Consider the following 19,932-nt stretch of genomic DNA (forward strand, 5'->3'; position numbering starts at 1 on the left):
TAAAGCATGTGATGAGCATTTATCCTTCAAATCTTGGCCAGAACCAGGCACCTGACTAAGGGTACATTAGCTATAGAGCAACCAAAACAATGCCCCAAAGTCAATGAAGTGATAACAGAAGCCGAACCATCACATTTCCCAGAAATATATTAATAGAAACTCCAATGCTAATTAAACAGCTCCTGCTAAAGCAAACTCAAAATAGTGAGTGGAGGAGGAAAAAAAAAAAAAAAAGGAGGAAGAACCATTTGTCCATTAAACTCCTTTTCTTGCAGCTACCGAGCCCCCAAGTTCACTGTTACTTGGCCTTCAGGTTCCAAACCAACTTCCAACCAAGGAAGGCACCATAAAGGCAAGGAGAAATTTCTGCTTGCCCCCAGAGCTACAAACACACTCCACGTTTAACAATATGAAGTCAAGGACAGAATCTGTCTGAAATAACAGCCCATATTAGTAAGGCTACGCTGGTGTCGTGAGGTTAATTTTATTATTGTGAAAATGTAGAGTGCTCAGTTTTAAATTCAAGCTCTTAATTAGCACCAAGATAAAATATTTACTGCCAGTGTTTTTGGGTGCTGTATTTTTGGCAATGTATTTCATGCCTCATTTGCTGCTGGAGTTATAAGCTTTACAATGAGTAACTTTGCATTTTTCATGACAAGAAAATCTAATTTTTCTTTAATAGCACGCTGAGGTTACACCGCATCCTACTAAAGCACCGCAATTAGATAAGGGAAAGTTTATTAATGAGTCATGAAAAGGTTTTAGTGTGATAAACGGCACTCCTTTAGTCACCGAGATTAAAGAACCTCCACGAGCCGAGGCGGCCGGGCCTTTGCAGCGCTGCGCCCCAGCAGCCTCTGTCCTCCTTTGCAGGACAGCAATTAATGCAGGGGCTGGCACACAGCTGTAAGCCCAGTTCTGAGAAATTTAACTCAAGAGATCTCATTCCTGCTCCAAGAAATGCCACCTTAGCCTAGCTGGTCTTCATTTTTTTTAATGTTATATCTCCCACTTTTGCCTGCCTGCCTAACACAACTAGATTACGGCTGGGGTTGTCCTCTGTGAACCTGCACAATGCAGCCACAACAGACACCGAATGTGGCTGCAGACTCACATACAGAAGAAAATGGGGCTATTTCTAATCTTGTGCAAACCCAGAACTGTTCCCCTTTACTTATCCAGAAGTACAACGTTACGAAGAAATAAACGGAGAGGTTTTGTTTACTTTTTTAAGCAGCCTCTAGCTGCACATTTCATACCTCAGAATAAATACTCTGAAGTAGCAGCATGATATTTGAACCAACCACGAGCTCCAAACTTTAACCATTTAATTTCAGCAAAATAAACCACAGGAGGCATTTTCTGTCATGGAAGGGGACCAAATAAATCTCACCGCTTTTCCCCTAAACCAGCACTGTCCATCGATATTTGTTAAGCTTGCTGATCCAGCAATCTTTAAGGCATACAGCAAGACGAATAATAGAGATTTGTCAGTTAATAACCACTATAATTCAAGTATGTCACATAGAAGTGTTTTGTTTAGTGAACAATATGCTGTCTAATTACCCTGCTCAATCATAACAGCGCATATGAAGAAATGCAGAAGGCTTTATTTTTAACTTGCCTTACCAAAGCACTGTGCCACTCAGGTTTCAGAAGTTTGAAGCTACCTCATGGCTGTACATGGGGAGAACCAGCTTTTATCAATGAAACAAAGAAACAGAGGGTTTCTTCTTTCCTTTACAACTGACTCTGAACTCTTTCCTGGAGCTGGAAAGCTAACACACCACCAAACTCATCTCCTATGACCATGTACAGCAACATGCCCTGCTACAGCAGGGTGCAACAACAGACTCGGCGTTATATTAAGTCTGATTCATGGCACGTTTGGGGGTATCGTTTGGGGCATAAAAACACTCACATGTCAGATCCAGGCTGATGGTCACTTACCCACTTTGAAGACAGCTTTTCCTGTCAAACAGGCCAACATATGTATTCTCCTTTTGCAACACAGTAAGTACTATAAACAGCAGCCTGTTAAAAATGATTTAAATTGCTCTAAAGAACCTCTTGATTCTTTCCTGGCGTTTGGTCTTTTAAAGTAAGTAGGACAGAGAAATTGTTCCTAACGGGAATAGACACCAAGGCATTCAAATGTAAATTACCATTTTGTATTTGAAAGACACTTAGTATTATCCCAGTGACTTTCTAAAATGTCACAATATTTGCTTCCCCAGCACTTAAGCTAAAAGGCAGATTACTTGTGATGAAAGTGTCAAACTCTGCTCCCTATATAATGACATCACACTTTAAACCAATAATGTCAAGAATCCTTCCCATTCCTGCTTTGGTTTCTTTAAGGAAGGAGATAAAAAGAAAAAAAGGCAATCCAGGAAAAAAAGAACGATGAATAAATAAAACTTTGCAAAGTGGAGCAGGAATACCATGTTGGGGTGCTCTCTTTCTGGAGCACCACCGAACAGATGACCTCACAGCATGGCAAAAGTGAGGAGCTGGGAGCCCTGAGTTAGAGACCTAGACTAGGGCAGCCTGAATAACAGCAGACACAGAAAATCTGCCCACTGATCTGGTCATCCTGTGCCCTGCGATAAACGCCTGACTACAGACACGCAGCCCTGTCCCAAAAGGAGGGCTCATTGTTGAGCAATTATGTTTTCGGCTGTACAACAAAACCACTGCAGTCCGCCCTCCTTTTGGACAGCCAGAGAAATAATCCCTTCTTTCTAACAGCAACAGCCACTCTCTCCGCGTTGTTTTCCGCTATATACTGCTCTTCTCAGCTATACGGTTTTAAGGGCTTATAACCTAATGGGCAGACATACACGATAATCTGAGATTACGATCAGTATCAAGGCTACTTATCCAAGAGATTTACAGCACTGGCTCTATCGGTTATTTATCTGCTGGTGTCTCTGGAGCATAACTAACTAGTTAGGTAAAGGCTTTTTTATTCCTTCTGTCTCTGCAGTGGTGGAGTAAGGAACATGAACACAAATATGACTCAAAAAATCACAGTGAAGTGCTAGGTACCATCTTTGAGAAGTCTGAAAAAAAAAAAAACCACCAATAGGTAACTTACAGGGAAAATAAACTCCTTAAATGTATCATTGATATATACATGGCTATTTTAAACTGGAAATTAGGTGGAGAAAAAAGAATTAAAATGTAAGTCTCTCTTTACCACAGGGGTCCTATAAACAGGTTTTCAAAGACATATGATCAAAACCCTCGCAGATTGAAAGGACAGGGCTTAAGACAAAGAAGAGACTACCAAATGATTGTCAAACACATGAAAAAAAAATCCTATAAAGGAAAGCACATTCTGTATTTATTACCACTACTTTTTTCCACACCTGTTAAGGGAAAAGACAGAGCATCATTAGCTGATGTTACTGTCCTTCATTGTTTCCTCCTGCATTGAATAATCCCTACCTCTCATGAACAGCCAAAATCACTTAATATGAATTTTACATTGCAAGTGAAAAGAGTTCCCAAGTAATGGAGAAAAGAAAAAAGAAAAAAAAAAAAAAACACTTTTACTTGCAAAGCTAGAGAAAGCCTACATTATTTTACAGCAGAAGAGGGTAAAAATTTTAATCAGAAACATGGGACCACTTCCAAAGAACAGACTGACAGAGACAGCCTGCCATCTCATTAAAAAAAAAAATCTAGTTCACTAATTAACAAAAAAGTCAGGGCTATCATGGTCACTTGAAGGGAGGAGAGAAAAAAAAAAAAAGGAAGAGGAAGAATTTTTACAAAACATTTAAGCTAAATCCCCTCCCACTTTCACTGGCAAAACCTTCTGCAGTGAGATACTGCTTTCTGGCCTGAGCGCTCCTCCAGAGCTCACTCCTCTCGTGCTAACTCGACAAGTTAACTCCAATGAAAGTACGAGGCAAGCAGGTTCAAAGGGAAAAGCCATGCTGCAAAACAAACCCAAGTGATACAAGCGTGGCAGGTACCTAGGAGGGAACCACAGCGCATCGCATGCTACCAGCACTGCGTGCCGGTGCCTATATGAGAAATTAAATCCTGGTGAGGCAACACAGCTGCTTCAGTGAGAGCAAAACCACAAGAATGACTTCTAGCAAGGAGGCCTTCCCCACAAGCACCGAGGCTTCCCAACCTGCTGCTGGCTCACCAGATAAGCAGCACTGCTAAGAGCATCCCTCCACCTCCCACTCTCCCCACGCCCCCCCCTCACGGGGGCTACACCTGATTGCATTGGCATGTGTCTCGTCTTTTTTGACAATGCTCTGATACCATGGAAACAAACGTGTTTATATAGAAATGCCAAGACTGACAGGCTCAATTTGCCAAAAAAAGCAACATATCCCTGTTGTGAAAACCAATTTAAGTTAATTCTTTGTGAAAGCAACTTGGACATAGAGAAGGCAAGCGACGCATCCTTTTTTTTTATTCCTTAGCAGTGAGTTGCAGTAAATGATTATCAGAAGAAACACAGCAGCAACAGAATGGAAGCGTCCTGCAAGAAAGTGCATTTGTTAAAAGCCACTGGCTACAGACCAAGTGCTGAATTAATGTATGAATTAATAGCATTCTGCTGCCTTTCTTTACCTTCTTGATCCATAAGGAGATACCAGTCTGAAGAGGAAACCACCATGTCATTACTGAAGTGACAATACTAAGACAACTCTCTAAATGAGACAAAAATCCCCAAAGCACTCCTGGCATTCTGCACCGAAGCACCAGGCAACAGCATGCCCATTCTTTTTTCCCATCGTCAGTCAGAACAGGTATACGTGGCTACCAGGGGAAAAATGAACATTTACATTAATTCCTGGCCTTGTCTGGCCCTCTCCCAACGTCCAAGGTGTTCTAAAATAAATCTGCTGAAAGGCCAAACAGATGATCAACCAAAAAGATGAACCCCGTGCATTTTGAGCTACCGTGTGACAAAAAGGGAAAGCCCTCTACCCTTCCCTCTGCCCAACTTCGCTTCCACTAGTCACCAGAAACAGATCACTGTTAATAGCAGGTGCCACAACGATCTATTTTTAAGTGGTGGAACAAGACACAGGCAGATCATGAGACAGGAAAGATTAAGAACAGGAGAAAATAAAAGCTGGAAGTATACAGAGAAAGGTTAAAAACATAAGTAAGAAAAGGAAATTATCCTCAGGTTCTTCTATCACATCCTGTGCTGTGGCACCTGAGCAAATTCGGAAATGTTTGCATAGGACAGAGTGCAGAGGTTACGAGATGTTATTACTTCCAAACCCTTTTGTTGGCTTTAATAAAAGAAATATGTTTTTGTTTTCAAAACTAAGAAAAACTGAGTACGTTTTATTAAAACCAGTGCTTATTCCATGTTCTCTTATGCTAACAATCGAGTAACTTTGATTTATGTTAATGCCACTTGCACTCAGACCTGGTGGCAGCACGTAGGATGAAATACTTGGGCTGTGCCTACCTGCCAAGTACTGCACACTTGGGTTAATTTTCACTTTAAAGCAACTTGCTGAATAACAGACATACAAACCATTAACCAATAAACCTGTTTGATTCCATAACCAGAGACAGTACTTTAGTAGAAAACTGAAAAAAAGCAGAGCATCAAACCTACAGATCACATCCGTTACTAAGAAATGTGTTTGTTTTTTTTTGTTGCTGCTGTTTTTGTTTTGTTTTGATCTGAAACACATTTAGTGTTTAGATATACATGTATTAGTCCGAGCAGATTTGAACGTTACCGATGCAGATTCCCAGTGACTGCAAGAAGACACCAAGGCCCAACTGGATGAGGGAGCACGTAAAAAGCACTTACGAGCTACCGAGAAGTTATTTAGAGGCGATTCCCGCTGGTCAACATCCTGCGGCCGCTCCTTGTAGCCGATGAAGGTGCCGTCGTTCTTCAAAAGAAAGTACCGCGGCCTCCATGTTTTTATGTATTCTCCTGGAAAAAGGATGGGAAAAGGGAGAGATCATCAGAAAACACCCCAAAATACTGACTCACCAATATACGTATTTTTAATATTGAAACCAACTCCTGACATAGCAGCAGCTCTAAGAACATTCAGTTCATTCTGATACAAACAGTGGAAAAACACAGGCACTGAGTCAGATATTGTTAGCGATGCTAACCATAAGAACGGGACTTCATAGAAGGTAAACAGCTATGTTTTGTTCTCCTATCTATTCCTCGCTCCATTCAAATTCCGCAACATCTGCCTTAAATGCATTTTAAATTTTAAAAAAATCAGAGCAGATGTCCTATGTATTATTTTTGCTATTGTCATTTTTCATACTGACAAGTGGAGAAATTTTTTTCATTTACATTTTGCAGCGCAAGTATTTTAAACAACAATGGGTAATTTACTAATTAGTCAACTGCTTTATCAAACCAACAGTCACTTTCCGAACATAAAAAGATAATTCTCTGCTTAAGTTACATAACATCACTCACTCCTCTCACAACATCTCAAGCATGAAACACGAGCTGATATATCACAATATGAAGAGGGAAAACACGCGGTGATGTACAGCCACTGCAAAGAAGAAAAACGTCTATTCAGAAGTGTTCTCCACCTTGCTTTTACAGAGAAAACATCCCTTGATCCCAAGCTACTGCTCATCTGAGTAACTCAGCGCAGGTACCGATCGTGTGACTATTGCAGCCATGCTCTAAATCTCCAGCACCAGAAGGAGAAAAATGTTGATAAAAATTTCATTTACACTTATTGGAGTTACTCAATTGGGCTTCAGGGATGGAAGATTGGGGTTCTACCTGCCTCTCTTCTGGGTGATTTTGTCAATGTGCCTCAGTTTCCCTTTCTGGTGATCTCCAGGTCTCTAGGTCCTGCAGTGACACTTCTGTTTGGCTGAATAAAAGAAGCCTTGCTTATGGTGCTGCTCAAATCAGGGCACCAGCCACATTTCGCACACAAGATGCTGCTCATATTTGAGCCATGGTTCAACTTCGCCCATCCCCACCACCGATTTAAAGAGAAGCAGCCACTGCAGAAACCACCCGTGGCTGGGCAGCAGCTACACCCTCCTCCCTCCAGCGTGGTTTCTTGCTCGTTTGTTTGATCAACACCGGGAAGAGGACGAGGGAGCAGCCTAGAAACCAAGCGTCTTTTGGGTCTGCAGCAGGAGCAGGTCTGAACACCCCACGGGACTGCACTGGGAGGGCTGGTGCCCAGCGCCCACTGCCTCACCTGCCACCAGCCCTTCAAATGACTGCCAAAAACAGGGAGAATAAAAGGCTCCCAAGGTTTGCTGCCCACAGCAACCTTCTGCTGCTCGTCCCTTTCTTCCAAGCACCGCTCACACCTCCTTCTCCTGCTGCTCGCATTCCTCCCTCCGCAGGTAATTTCTCTCCAGGTGCTGTGTGCGCTGCCCCGGGAACTCCCCTGCAGCTGCTCCTCTCCCTGCAGACCTCCCCTCCTTCTGGGGTGCAGTTTCAACCCGCTTTGTGCCAGCTGTGCATCTTCTCCCTTCAGCCTCACACTTGTGTCTCCAGCACACAGGATCACGCACAGCCCCAGCATCCACAGCACACACCCCCAGTTATTGCTTCCAGCTGCCCAGCCCTTCGCTGGGCTTTTAACTTTCTACTCTAAAGCAGAAAGCTAAGAGCTACCGAGTTACCCTTCAAATAACATCCATTCGCTCTGATAAAACAGAGCAGTGCAATGACACAGGCGAGAAAGATGAGAATAAAAGCAACGAGCCCAAACCCACACAGTCTTTCTTCTGAAGATGCCTGTTGTAGCTGCAAGTGTTATGCTGACCTGGAAGAGCTTTACAGAAATGTCACCGTCGCTTCAGGAATTTCAGAAGGACTCACCTACAGCATGTCACGGCATTTATAGGCAAGGCAGTAAATGTAGAAGGTTTTGTTGTCGTCTTCATAACTCTGACCTTAATTAAAAGCCGAAAACTTTCTGGGATCAGCAGGAGATTATGAAGCCTTTCACATTTAAATTATCAGTCCAACTCAGCCCAGATCAGGGAGATTACTCCAATCTCATTACTATTACACCACAGATGTAACTACAGGGATAAGAAAACCCACAGCGCTCAGCCCAGCGCTTACCGGGGAGGTTTGCCAGGTAGGCAGCTGTCGGGACTATCGCTGGTTTGGAACTCACTGCTGCACACCCGACACGTTGGCATTTTCTTCTCTTGCACTAAGCCAACCCAGAAGAGCAGGGAACCATCTTCCTTCCCCTTCTCATACCTGCATTTATGGCTAAATCCAGATTGGATGGAAAAAACTGAAGAGGGGCAAGTTACACAGTCTCGCCTAATCTATGCTGCGTCTTCCCAATCAGTATTTACAGAGGAGATATATATATATATATTTTTAGATATTCTGAAAATATCTGATTGTTTTCAGTGAAGTATGAATAATTTTAAACAAAACAACACTCTACTGTCACTCCTCTCCCTCATCCTATTTTATATTTTATTAGAGGCTTTTCTTTGGCTCTTACACTTTCTTACAGCTTTATTCCACTGATCTGTGTTGAAAAATGCATCATCTAACAGGATTAATCACATAGTCCTTAAAGTGGTTCATGCCATACACACACACGGAATACATACACACACCCCATCCTCCTCCACACTCACTAGTTAGCATTTAGCACTCACTCTTCCTGTGTAGGAGACCAGTGACTTCATTACCATTTTACAAGGACCACTCTACCCAGACCTTCACTTACTTCAGCTGGTTCTGGTTCCTGATCCACTTTTTTGATTTGCAAATAAGTAACAGTTTTAAACTTTTTTCCATGTTTGGAGCTTTATGAATCCAGTAACATGGCAAGCTTGCCCGTTATTGATTATTGCTCTTGCCAAGGACAGCGTGAGGCACACTGCAGCATCTGCAGCATACATTTTATTATGTAACGCTGAGGTTACGCTTCTGCATCTTGCAGCAAAGTGGCAGGACGCTGCCTCGTTTGCGATATCGCAGTCAGGTTGGTTGTCTGTAAGCCTAATCTTTTATTCAAGCCTGAGCAAATTCTCATTCTTCTACAGAAGTTCTGAAATGCAGACTCACCAAGAAGTCATCAAGAAAAGGTATGAAGTATATATTTCTGAGAAACTAGATTACATTCCCATGATCACCTAAAATGTTATAAACACTATAAACTACCTGCAACCTGTGAGAAGGATCAAGTTGTTTGTGGTGGCCATTACAAGCATGTTAAGCACCAAACAAGTTTGTCGATACGGACAAAAATAATCGCGTGCAACTGCTGTGGCAAAGCTGATTGAAAAACGTTAACACCTTTTCCTTCCTCTGATATACTCAATAAGCTGTCATGCCTGAGGAGTGAACTGAGCTGTTTCAATTCTTGCCCTGCGATTTTTGTTCCTGTGGAGGCTTTGTTTTTAAGGACCATGAGCAAGAAGTTGCTTGAAGTCACCAATGCTATTAGTTCTGTAGTCTCTCTAGAAGAAATATACAAAGTACAATAAACACAAGCATGTGAGGCAGATTCTATTAGACAACACTTAAAATAATAATAATAATAATAATAATGATCCACCATGGAAAAGTGAACAATTTACAAAGCAAAACATTTTTTCCTCTGTGATTCATTGCTTGTGTAATGCCCTGGCAGAGCCTTCTTTGTTTTCAGTAACAGAATGCTAACACTGCAGAGACAGAAAAGCAAAAGCATGGGTTATAAATCCTACATATAAAATCCTGAAATCAAATAGGCTCCTCTATAACTTGCTGCCTTTATTATTTAAAATCTTTATGTACCATTCTGTTTACTCAAAGCAATTTTCAAGTTGCAAAGATTCCCAAACTGTACATAGCTGCAAATACACACGAAGATTGTTATAGACCGATTTCGCTTTATTGCTTTGTGTCTGCCCCCACACACTGCACATTAAAATACTTAATACACACTTAGAATGTAAATCCATCTCACGCCAAAAAAAAGCTCTCCACAATAACACACGCTGCAGAGCACCCTTATGCCTGCGTATTTTGGAAAGTTAAGCACAAAACTCTTCTGGTTCATGAAAAGTTAATTCTGCTGAGGATTTACAATACTGCGGGGTTAGGTTATTTTCCTCTCCTCTCCCCAACAGTATCTCACCGAATCTGGAGCTGTCTACCACTGATAGAGTGTCTAACATCAGAAACAGCTGCCACTCCCTGGGAAGCTTACGGGGTAAGTGGAGAATAATGAGCAGCAAGCACCAGCAGAACAAAAGAAAATCCATCTTTATTTACCAACTGCTGCATGCTTGTTGCTGCATCAAGCTCATTCAAAGCCAACACCACACCCTTTAATTCAGAACAGACTATATTTAAGAAGACTTTGCTTATTTTTTTAATCAACTCATACATACTGATGGTTTAAAAAAAATAAATCATTAGGTTAACCAAGTCAGCATCCAATGACATCCCTGCCATTTACAGGAGCGCTGGACCAACTGTTAACTTTCCTGTGCCCCAAAGTAAGCAGAACAAGCCCAGCAGCGCGGAGCCAGAATGAGGTCTCGGTTACATTAAACGCGCTCCATCGGCTACCGCAAACCTATGGGTAAATAACGCGTTGTGCTTTCTGCTCTGAGCATCAGAAGTGGCATCGTTAATTACAATTAAAGTTAACACTCAAAATATTACAGCGCTTTGAGTTATGCAAGCCTTCGGTACGTTCCCACACGCTCCGAGGACACGCTCCGTGCCTTGATTGTGCGGCACTCAGCCATCCGAGCGAGACGCCGAAGTTATGCCAACTGCAGCGCTAATGTGCCACTGGTCCAAGGCAGAGTGACTCATTTCTAAAACTTCAATGGCAGCGAAAAGTGGTCTGCATCCTGCCTGCCTAATAAGGCTTCGGCAAAACAGATGCCAGCTTCCTTCAAGACTCGAAGCTTTCGGAAGCTGCCATCTCATGCGCGCTGGCACGTCTGGAGAGCGGAGCGTGGATTCGCAGTTAGTCTCTGCTGGTCGAGTAAATGTGTGCCCACTGCCTTACAAACCAAAGCAGATTTGAAAAACAGAAGGAAAAAAAAACAAAAAACAAAAAACAAAAAACAACAGGGCTTGAAATTCTCCTTTGCATTTCTAAAGCACTCGGAAGAAAGTGAAAGGGAAAGGAGCCCTTTCCAAGCACAGAGAGCTAATTCTGGACTATAAATACTTGGTACTAAACAATTAAGCACTGCCAGGCTGACCCAAATGAAAAATCTGAGTTCAATTTTTGTTTTTATTTTTTTAATAGCTGCACAGACCTCTACCAGGCTGGTACAGCACTCTTCCCTTCCCTCCCCAAACTGTCAAAACAAGAGATTTAGAAACAGTGCCAGGTTTTAGGTAGCTTGGGGAAAGGAAAAAGGAAAAAAAAAAAAAAAAAAAAAGCAGGGCATGCTAATGTCTTTCCCGACACGCTTGCGGAGAGCAGAGGACCTCTGGTCTGTCTGCCTATTCAGAGGAGTACAGAAGGGGGCCAGTTCTTTGATTATTTCTTTTTTTGGTCACTCTGGATGCGTTCTCAGCCCTTGCCTCCAGCGTACAGCTGCGGACGCGCCGCCCGTGCCCTGCATCTCAATGAGGCGGCTCAGACTGCAGCCCCGGGTGCTCCCCAATGGGGAGGTCAAGCCTGAGTCAGCAGCCCGTCTGCAGCCGCCCGGCTCCGCGCCTTTCACCGCCCTGGCGGGGACCCCGGCAGCACAAGGAGCTAATTCAGGGCCCGGCAAATCCTCTCCCCCGGCTTTATGGCGACCCGCTTGCCGTGCAGCTGGATGGATGGTAGAGGCGCGACGGCGATTGACACCGCTGCCAACAGGTTACAGAGAAATGCCTCCTCCTCCTCCTCCTCCTCCGGCGTGGCTCCTGCTATTCTGAACCGGCGGCCGTTTCTCACGCTCGCACAAAGCTCCGATATACGGCACCTGCTTAATTATCATATCTTCAGGGAATTTGGGGAGGGAGGGGAGCAAGAGGGAAGCTGGAGGTGGGGCAAAGGGGAGTGATTAAATGGGCTCACGCTCAGCCTGACAAAGGAAGATCTTCGCACCGTATTCAGAGCCGAGCGCCTTCCGAGCCAGCAAGCTGCAGCCTCCCTTCACCTGGCATCACACATCTGTAAATTAACTTTAGAGAGCAACAAACAGCGTTGACTTATCGCTTCCCACAAAGCTACGCACGCATCAGGCAGAGAAATAGGTGTATCCGAAGCTACCTCTGCCTTTTGTTACACAACAGCTCCGAAGTCAAACACTTCACGCCGTCGAGAAAGGGATGCTCTGATTCACAAAGCTAGACCATGGGAGAGATCAAAAGCCAGATTACGGGGAAAGAAAAGCAGATTCTCATCCAGTACTACTTTCACACAGGGGATGGACAGCTACCACACTCTGATTTCACCTCTTTCAAAGGGTTTGGAGTTTGAGATCACCAGCCAACACCACTACAGAAGACACCTCTGTATTTATTTTTTTTTAATCATTGTATTCCAACTGTATGGTTATGTAAAACTGAAACACCGAGGTTTACCTTTTTTTTTTTTTTTTTTTTTTTGCTGAATTTCAGTTTAGAAGGTCAAAAATGTTGCCATATTGCTTACAGCAATCAATTTAAGCAATACCAGATATTCCCAGAGGAGTGAAAGAGAATTAATCAGCATGTAAAAAAACTCCTTACTCCTACCTTTGGCACAGCTTAGTCAGGCTAGTCCTAACCTACAGCTGTCTCCAGTGGGAGAAGATGTAAATGAAGTTTCATTAAAAACAGCAGTTTTAAGGATAGCTTCATAAATTACAGGAAGATATAAAGCGATTTCTTAAGCTATGCTGAAAATCTCAGAGTGAATTTCATCTCCATTACTTCATGGTGGGAGCCAAAGGACTGAAATGCACCATGAGGTGTCCAACACAATTAGAGACATCTCTTCTGCTCACAAGCACCTACAGGATTTCAACAAAATAAGAGACTCCTGTAACGAACATAAAATGCCATCACGTATTCCTCTGCTTCTTGACAGGTGCCCAACTCTCTCATTTTTATAAATAAATAAAAATGACAGAGGATGTGTCAGATTCACTGAGCTGAATTAAACATGCTTGGAACAATTATTTCTCCCCAAGTAATTTCTACCTTGACACTTGATGGAAAATAGCACAAGCAGCTAACGAGGCACTTAGGCAAATAAGCCTCTGCGACTTTTTAAATACCTTCTCTTAGAGGAAGGAGGTACCTCCAACTATTCCTTGAGCTCAACGCCAAGTTAATACAATCAGCATTTCTGTAAATCAGGCTCTTAAACACGCGGGATGTATTTATAAAAGGGTGTGATATAATCCTCCAAAGATTTTATGATCTCAACTAAAAATACCAAGCACAAAAAAAAAGAAAACCACCAAACACACCACACCCTGGTACATCTGAACAAGGAAGAACTTTTCTATACATCGCCCGAGAGCCGATTTCTTTATTTTATCTCTTAGCACAAGCATCCTTAGCAACGATTCCTGCACTTATCTGAAGCCATGCCTTGTGTGAACGTGACACAGCCAGTTTTGTTCTTCAGCAAAAGCCTGTCTAGAGACTGACGGGTGGTGCAAGTGGGGACAACCTCAACTCTGCCCCATTAAAAAAGGCTGGGAGAAACAAGGCTCAGGTGAGAGCGATTGTACGATGCATTTATGCTTTGTGAACATGAAACCTGTGCTCAGCGGAGGCTCACCATTAAGATCCCCAAGTTCAGGAGGCCGAGCTGGTAACTTGGAGGTGGGCACACACGGGCACAGGGGAGGGTAGAGGCAGGAGGCAGCCGCACACAAATCAGCCGCAGCGAGGGCTGGCGAGTCCCCGGCTCGCTCTTCCAGGCTCACATTACTGGATCATTGTGTCATGTACAAAAGCAGATCAAAACCTCGGGGAATTGTAAAGAAATGGTGAAAAAAGCCAGAGGACATCAGAAGAGATTTATGGAAACAACAGCTTTTCTAAAGCAGATAATACGGACCAACTTCAGAGGCGGTCTGAAACAAAACACAACAAAAAAGCAGCTCTATTTGTAAAAACTAGACTGCTGAACTTGGACTTTTATAAATAAGCATTTTATGGAGGGTAAGAAATTAACACATCGTATTGTTATGCCTTAGCTTCTGTTTTTGAGTCCTAATTCTCAACATAAATAAATACACAGAGTCAGTTCAGGCCACTCACAATAAAAACTCAGCCAGTAATGGTGTGACCACACTGTGCATCAGGATATTTCTTAAAAGTGCCAAGAAAAAAAAAATCAATGCACAATTTAAAACATATTTACACAAAGAGTTACTGGGTAAATATTTCATAGAAAGATGCGTAAGAGCCAAGCTAGGCAAATATTTCAATGGCAAAAATAAGCAACATAAAAACAGGGGAGCTGGTTATAAGGCCAGGGCTAATCTGGATTTCCCTCCTTCATTTCCTTACTAGCAAGCCTGCAAAACCCTGGAAGAGCACAGTGAGACCAAGTTAGTTCTAATAAAAAGTTTAATTTATCTTGAGCCATTTAAAGGCAATCAAAGGAAAAATTGCAAGCACTTCCCAGAAAGTGAGTTCTAACGTTTGTTATCATGGCAACCTCCTGGTTTCGCCTCCAAATTTAGTATTCTAAGATAACTTGTACTGAGTCACTACCCCAAACCCAGCAATGAAAGTCTCCTTCAGATAAGCAGCCAGAGTGCCTGGCTCAATTCAGAGGAATTTTGCAAAGTAACCTCAGCGCATACTGCACGCTTATTAGAGCAACTTCATCAATGGGTAACACGAGAGCAAACACTCATCCGAGCCCTGGTGCTAAGCTCCGCCGAGTAACTCAGGAGTAAGAAACCTTGCCAAGGGTCCTCCCTGCTGAGCAAGAGCAAAGAGAGGACAGCCTGCCTGGCATCAGGGGAACAAAAAGGTTGCTTCAAGGCACCCCAAACTCAGTACAGCTGCAGAAGTTCCAGCAGCCTGAATGTACAGCTGGAAGTGTGGCATCTCACCTATCCTTCAATGCTGTACTTCAATGGTACGGATTTCTAACAGTCCCGAAGAGATCCACCCAGTAAGCCAGCTCAGTGCCTGGGCTGAGATTTGCCATCGCTGTGCAGTTAAGTCCCACTCTGCTGCTGCACCAGGGTCACAGGCTCAGACAGACACATTTCTGTCACCTTTGACACTCTTAAAGTTATTTTAGCTTACAATGCACAGTAAAAACACTGAGTCTGAGTATAATCGAACAGAAAAATTCCTGCTGGATTTCAGTAGTAATTCATTGCTTCTGATATGAAATGTACATACGTACTACTAAAGCATATTAACATGACTATAATTTTTAAACCCCAAAGCCATCTATTCCGATAAGCTCATAATACCTCTTCCTAACACCTCCAAGCTCCAGGAGAGATGCACTCCATCCATTTACACAAAAACCTGTTTCTTACTGAAGGAGGAATGAAAGATAACTGATGCAGCTGAATAAAGACCCTCCTACCTTGATAGCGTTATCATGAATTGATTTTCATGTTGCAAAGGCATCTTGGTATGTTAAGACTACTGTACATTAAACAGAAGCATTAAAATAGAAAAATAGAAGGTATACACCACACAAAAGCAGAAAGCAGATGTGACAGTGTGAAGGATGCTTTCCAGCCTGTAGTGTCCTATCATTTTGGGAAAACGAGGCAAAAATTTGAGCCTCCCCTTAAAACTTCTCCTACTCCCTGGGACAAGCAAACATTGCCCCCCAGCAGCCCTAAACTCACACCAGGTTCTGTGGGCAAACCTGGCACCTGCTCAGTGGGGTTTCTGAGGGCAGGACTGCTGCATCGGCCCCACTTTTCCTTTGCACTTGATCTGTCAGGCACAAGGCACCGCACAACTGCTCCTCACCACACATCCCCTCAACCACCTGAATCCCAAAAAGCCCCATCCCATGGCCATACACAGTCCACTCTCTCTGTAGTTCAATTCCTACCCTACTAAGCAATAAATAAAGCTTAAAACTTGCATTAAAAACAACAACAACAAAAAAATAAAGGTCACCTAGGGTAGCATTCCTGAAGAAGGTCACCTGGGGCAACGTTCATGCCTCGGGGACTTCCACAGAGGAAGGCAGATGTACAGCAAAGCCCGTGTGCAAACCCCACTTTGCAGTTTGATGCTTAGCGCATGCCACGGATGCAGCATTTTCTTCCACAAGTCCCTGACCCGATGCCATCACCTCATGTGGCAGCTGCCAGGGGCTCCTGTGCTGCTGCAGGGGCCAGGCCAAGCAAGGCCACCCTGGAAACCCTGCTGCTGCCTGCAGGGTGGGATGGGAGCTGGAAGAAAGCAGGACGATAGAGGCCACAGCTGCAGATGGGGGGTGTGGATGGGCTGAGACGTGGCTACTGAAGCCCCAGCCCACCCTCCTGGTTGTGGATGCTCTGAAGTTCAGATTATTTCCAAATTGATGTTTTATTGCAGTTATTCCTCCCCTTCCTCTCCCCCAAGAAAATAAAAAATTAAGATTGGGATTACAATTTCATTATCAACCCAAGAGACAAAAAAGGTTTCCAATCAGCAGCCACAGTGCACTTGCAGTAGGTAATCTGCAATTTTCGTTTATCCACTGAACGCAAAAATTATTTTTGCAGTGGACAGAGCTTCTTGAATATTACGGTTTTCTACACAAAGCCAAGCGTGGGCAGAGCTTGGAAGCTACAGGTAACACCACCAAAGAAAGAAGAACAAAGGGCCCCCAGGTAGTATACTGATGTCATATTTGGTAGTAAAAGCACAGTTCAACTTCATAATTAAGCATTATCCATTAATGGGTCCCTATCATTAGTTTGAAAATATTCTTCCCTGCATACTTTTCCTCCCCTCGCCAGAGAATACCAATTTCCTACTTTAATCATTGTCCCTTTTCCAAAAAAAAGCAGCCTTCTCAAACAATAAAGGCATCTTATTATTTAATCAAAGGGCAATAAAAGATTGAAGTGGATTAGAAAAATTAATCCAAACTAAATATCTCTGTTATGATACAGTTATGAACCCTAAATCACAAGGTTCCCAATTTAAGGCATAAAACCTGATTAAAACTGCTGTTGCTTTGCAAAACTACCGTTCTCCCCTGCCCCCACTATTAAAAATGCAGCCCAAATTGCTGTTTTCATACAGAAATATGTCCAATATTGACGGCAGTTCTGTGAAAAATTCTTGATGGCCTTTGGGGATTCTTGTAGTTAACCAAAAGGTAAAACCTACAGTAATTTATCATACAAAAATCAGCTGCTCTGCAGCTCAGGGCTCACGTTCCATGCTTTCAGTAGGATTTCTACAAAAAGGAGGGGTCGGGGGGAGGAGGATAATTAAGCAGCTTCATCTGTAGTCCTCAATTCTTTGCACCTAGCTCATGACAAAACACAGGATGGGGAGAAGAGCAGCTACTGCACTCTACATACTTTGTATTTCATTAGGTATGCTTGTTTTAATCTTTAAAAAGGAAATTATACACAGTAAGCTGCAAAAAGGCTTAAAAGGATAAAAACGGCAGCCAAAACCAGACAAGGGTGGGGGAAGTCAAAATAATTGAAAAAAGATTCCAGCACTACAAGCGCCGATTCCTTTTAAGAAGGAAAGAGACGCAGCCAGCACTCCCCCCTCCCTTTGTGCGGAAGTTTAATAAACATTTTCTGCAAGTTACCAATTTTGCGAAAATCGCTGGATAAACACTTGCGTTCACCCAGCTCCGTGGCCCCGTGCCAAATGTAATGCCAAACTTCCCAGTTGCAAAACGAGCTGTTTTTACACACCAAAGTAACCACACAGCAGGCCTGTGGAGTCTGAAGACAGCTGACAGAGATGACTGTTGCTGTCCCCCCATTGCACCGACATCCATCCAAATACCAACATCTGCTGTGCTACAATTTACTTTTTACACAACATTTAGCAAAACAGTGCCTCTGACTGCAGCATCATTAAGGAAGTAACAACAAATAAATCGCAAAGTCCCATCAGACAATTGTAAAAATTAAAGCGTAGTTTGTCTTGCGTGCGCTGAGCTTTAGTTCAGATGTATTTGACTTCAGAAATAAGCAGCATTAAAATCTGTTTTCTTTTATTAAGCGCGCACGACAAAATGCTATGCACTGTGACAAGTGTAATCCGTCATTACAGTGAAAATTACAGTTTTGAGGATATTGACTTGACTCAATAGACAGCAAAGCAGATGTCTGCAAGGCATCCTGGCCTGCCCACTACAATCCCGGCAATCCCAACTACTAAAAGGATTACGCTATGCCTTGAAGCATAAGAAGTGCACTTTCAGTTCAGGGCCCGCTCCCTTTTAAACGCTCCCAACGCATATTTGTGCTCGTGAAAGTGAGGAATTAACATTCCTAGAAACTCAAGCGACCTTCTCTCAAGAAGCAGCACAGAGTGGGGGGCCGGGTGCGATCGGACCCCGCTGCACAAAGGTGGACAAGGGCAGCATGTCCTGTCAGAAAATTCAGAGCCCGGGGGTTTAAACCCAGATTTAGGCTCCTAGGTGGAAGCCCACCATGCAGAAGTCATGGCAGATGTCACCCCATGAGCCAACAACCGACGGCCCCGGGGCAGTTACCTCAGAGCCCCGTGTCACCACAGGCCCTTCAGGTCCCAGAGGCCTCAGCCATGGCTCCTGGGCCATAGCTGGCACGCAAGAGGACAACGACTCGGGATACTTTATCAGGGATGGCTCACAAACACAAGCCTTCCCACCTCCTGTCCTGTGGTAATTCTACAAGTGCAAAAAGAAGCAAATAAGAAGTTTCTCACAGCCTTTTGAAAAGCAGATCCTGAATGAAAAATTTCCACAAGAAACAACTGGAATTCTCTACTCGGTATCAATTCAGGGTTTTTTCCTCAATCTTTCTGTTCCTCGCCACCTTTAATACAAACTAAAAACTGCTTAAGTTACAAAAAGCGTTTATATATATATATATATACACACACTGGTTTTTTTTTGGTGGGAACAAACACTCCCCCTCCATCCCCAGACAATGTGCCCCTTCAGAACAACACCACACTGAACGCTCAGCTCAAGACACAAAAAAGCTTGGCAGGCTGCATCCCAAAGCAGCTTCACCAAAACAATACAGTTTCCCTCAAATCACTATCAGCTTAACAGTGGAAGCCATAATATTTCCGATAACACAGGCGGCAAACATTTTGGTAGGTTCAGTGGACACCCTTTATCCAATTTGCAGATAAAAACCAGTCAACAACCAAAGCTAGGTTAACGAACGTGCTCAACTGATTTGGAGCTTAATGAAGTCAAGGGGTGAGGCACTTAAATAGTGCTGGGGGGTTCAGCCAGGGCTGATCTGTGACAGACATTGCAATGGGGTACGTCAGTGGTGGGATGCAGAAGATGCCCCGCACAGCACGAACAAGGTGCAGATCCTCCTCTCCTGAGGTAAATACTACACAGCGCTTGCACAACAGGAGTCAAGGTCCATCGGAAGCTTATCGGCAGATTTGCTCCTGTGCAAACTTGAGGTTCAGCCTCAGAGTTCAGCGCTGAAGCACTATTTGTTTGTTCGTTTCTCCCCTGGCACGGTTGGCTTTTTGTCAGACAGATGTATGCCACATGCAAGCCGTTTCCCAACCTCCCTGCTCCACCTCCCTCCACGCGCTCTGCACACACTCTGACCCCTCGGCAAGCGTTGTAGCAGAGGAGGAAGTGTTTCTGATAGTTTGCATACTCTTCACAACAATTTTATTGCAGGGCATAAATGTGTTTTCCTGCTCCCGAGCCCTTCTTGTAACAAAGCAAAACAAACAGAAAATCCACCACTTTCCAAACAGCTGAATGCCCCAGATCAAGCAGCAGGAAAGGAAAGGGGAGGGAAGAGGTGGAGAGGAAAGGAAGGAGAGGATGGATTACACCAAAATTATTTTTG

General features: G+C 43.5%; 1 protein-coding gene across 1 annotated transcript in view; it reads right to left on the bottom strand.

Moving 5' to 3' along the window:
- Positions 1 to 19,932, bottom strand: part of AKT1 (AKT serine/threonine kinase 1) — a 72,325-nt gene that overhangs the window by 29,206 nt on the left and 23,187 nt on the right. The window contains exon 3 of the mRNA XM_084287779.1: positions 5,816 to 5,944. Within this exon, the coding sequence (XP_084143905.1) occupies positions 5,816 to 5,944 (129 nt within the window). The remainder of the gene's footprint in view (positions 1 to 5,815; positions 5,945 to 19,932) is intronic.

The sequence above is a fragment of the Netta rufina genome (genome assembly GCF_964035555.1).
Source record: "Netta rufina genome assembly, chromosome: 5".
Classification (NCBI taxonomy): domain Eukaryota; kingdom Metazoa; phylum Chordata; class Aves; order Anseriformes; family Anatidae; genus Netta; species Netta rufina.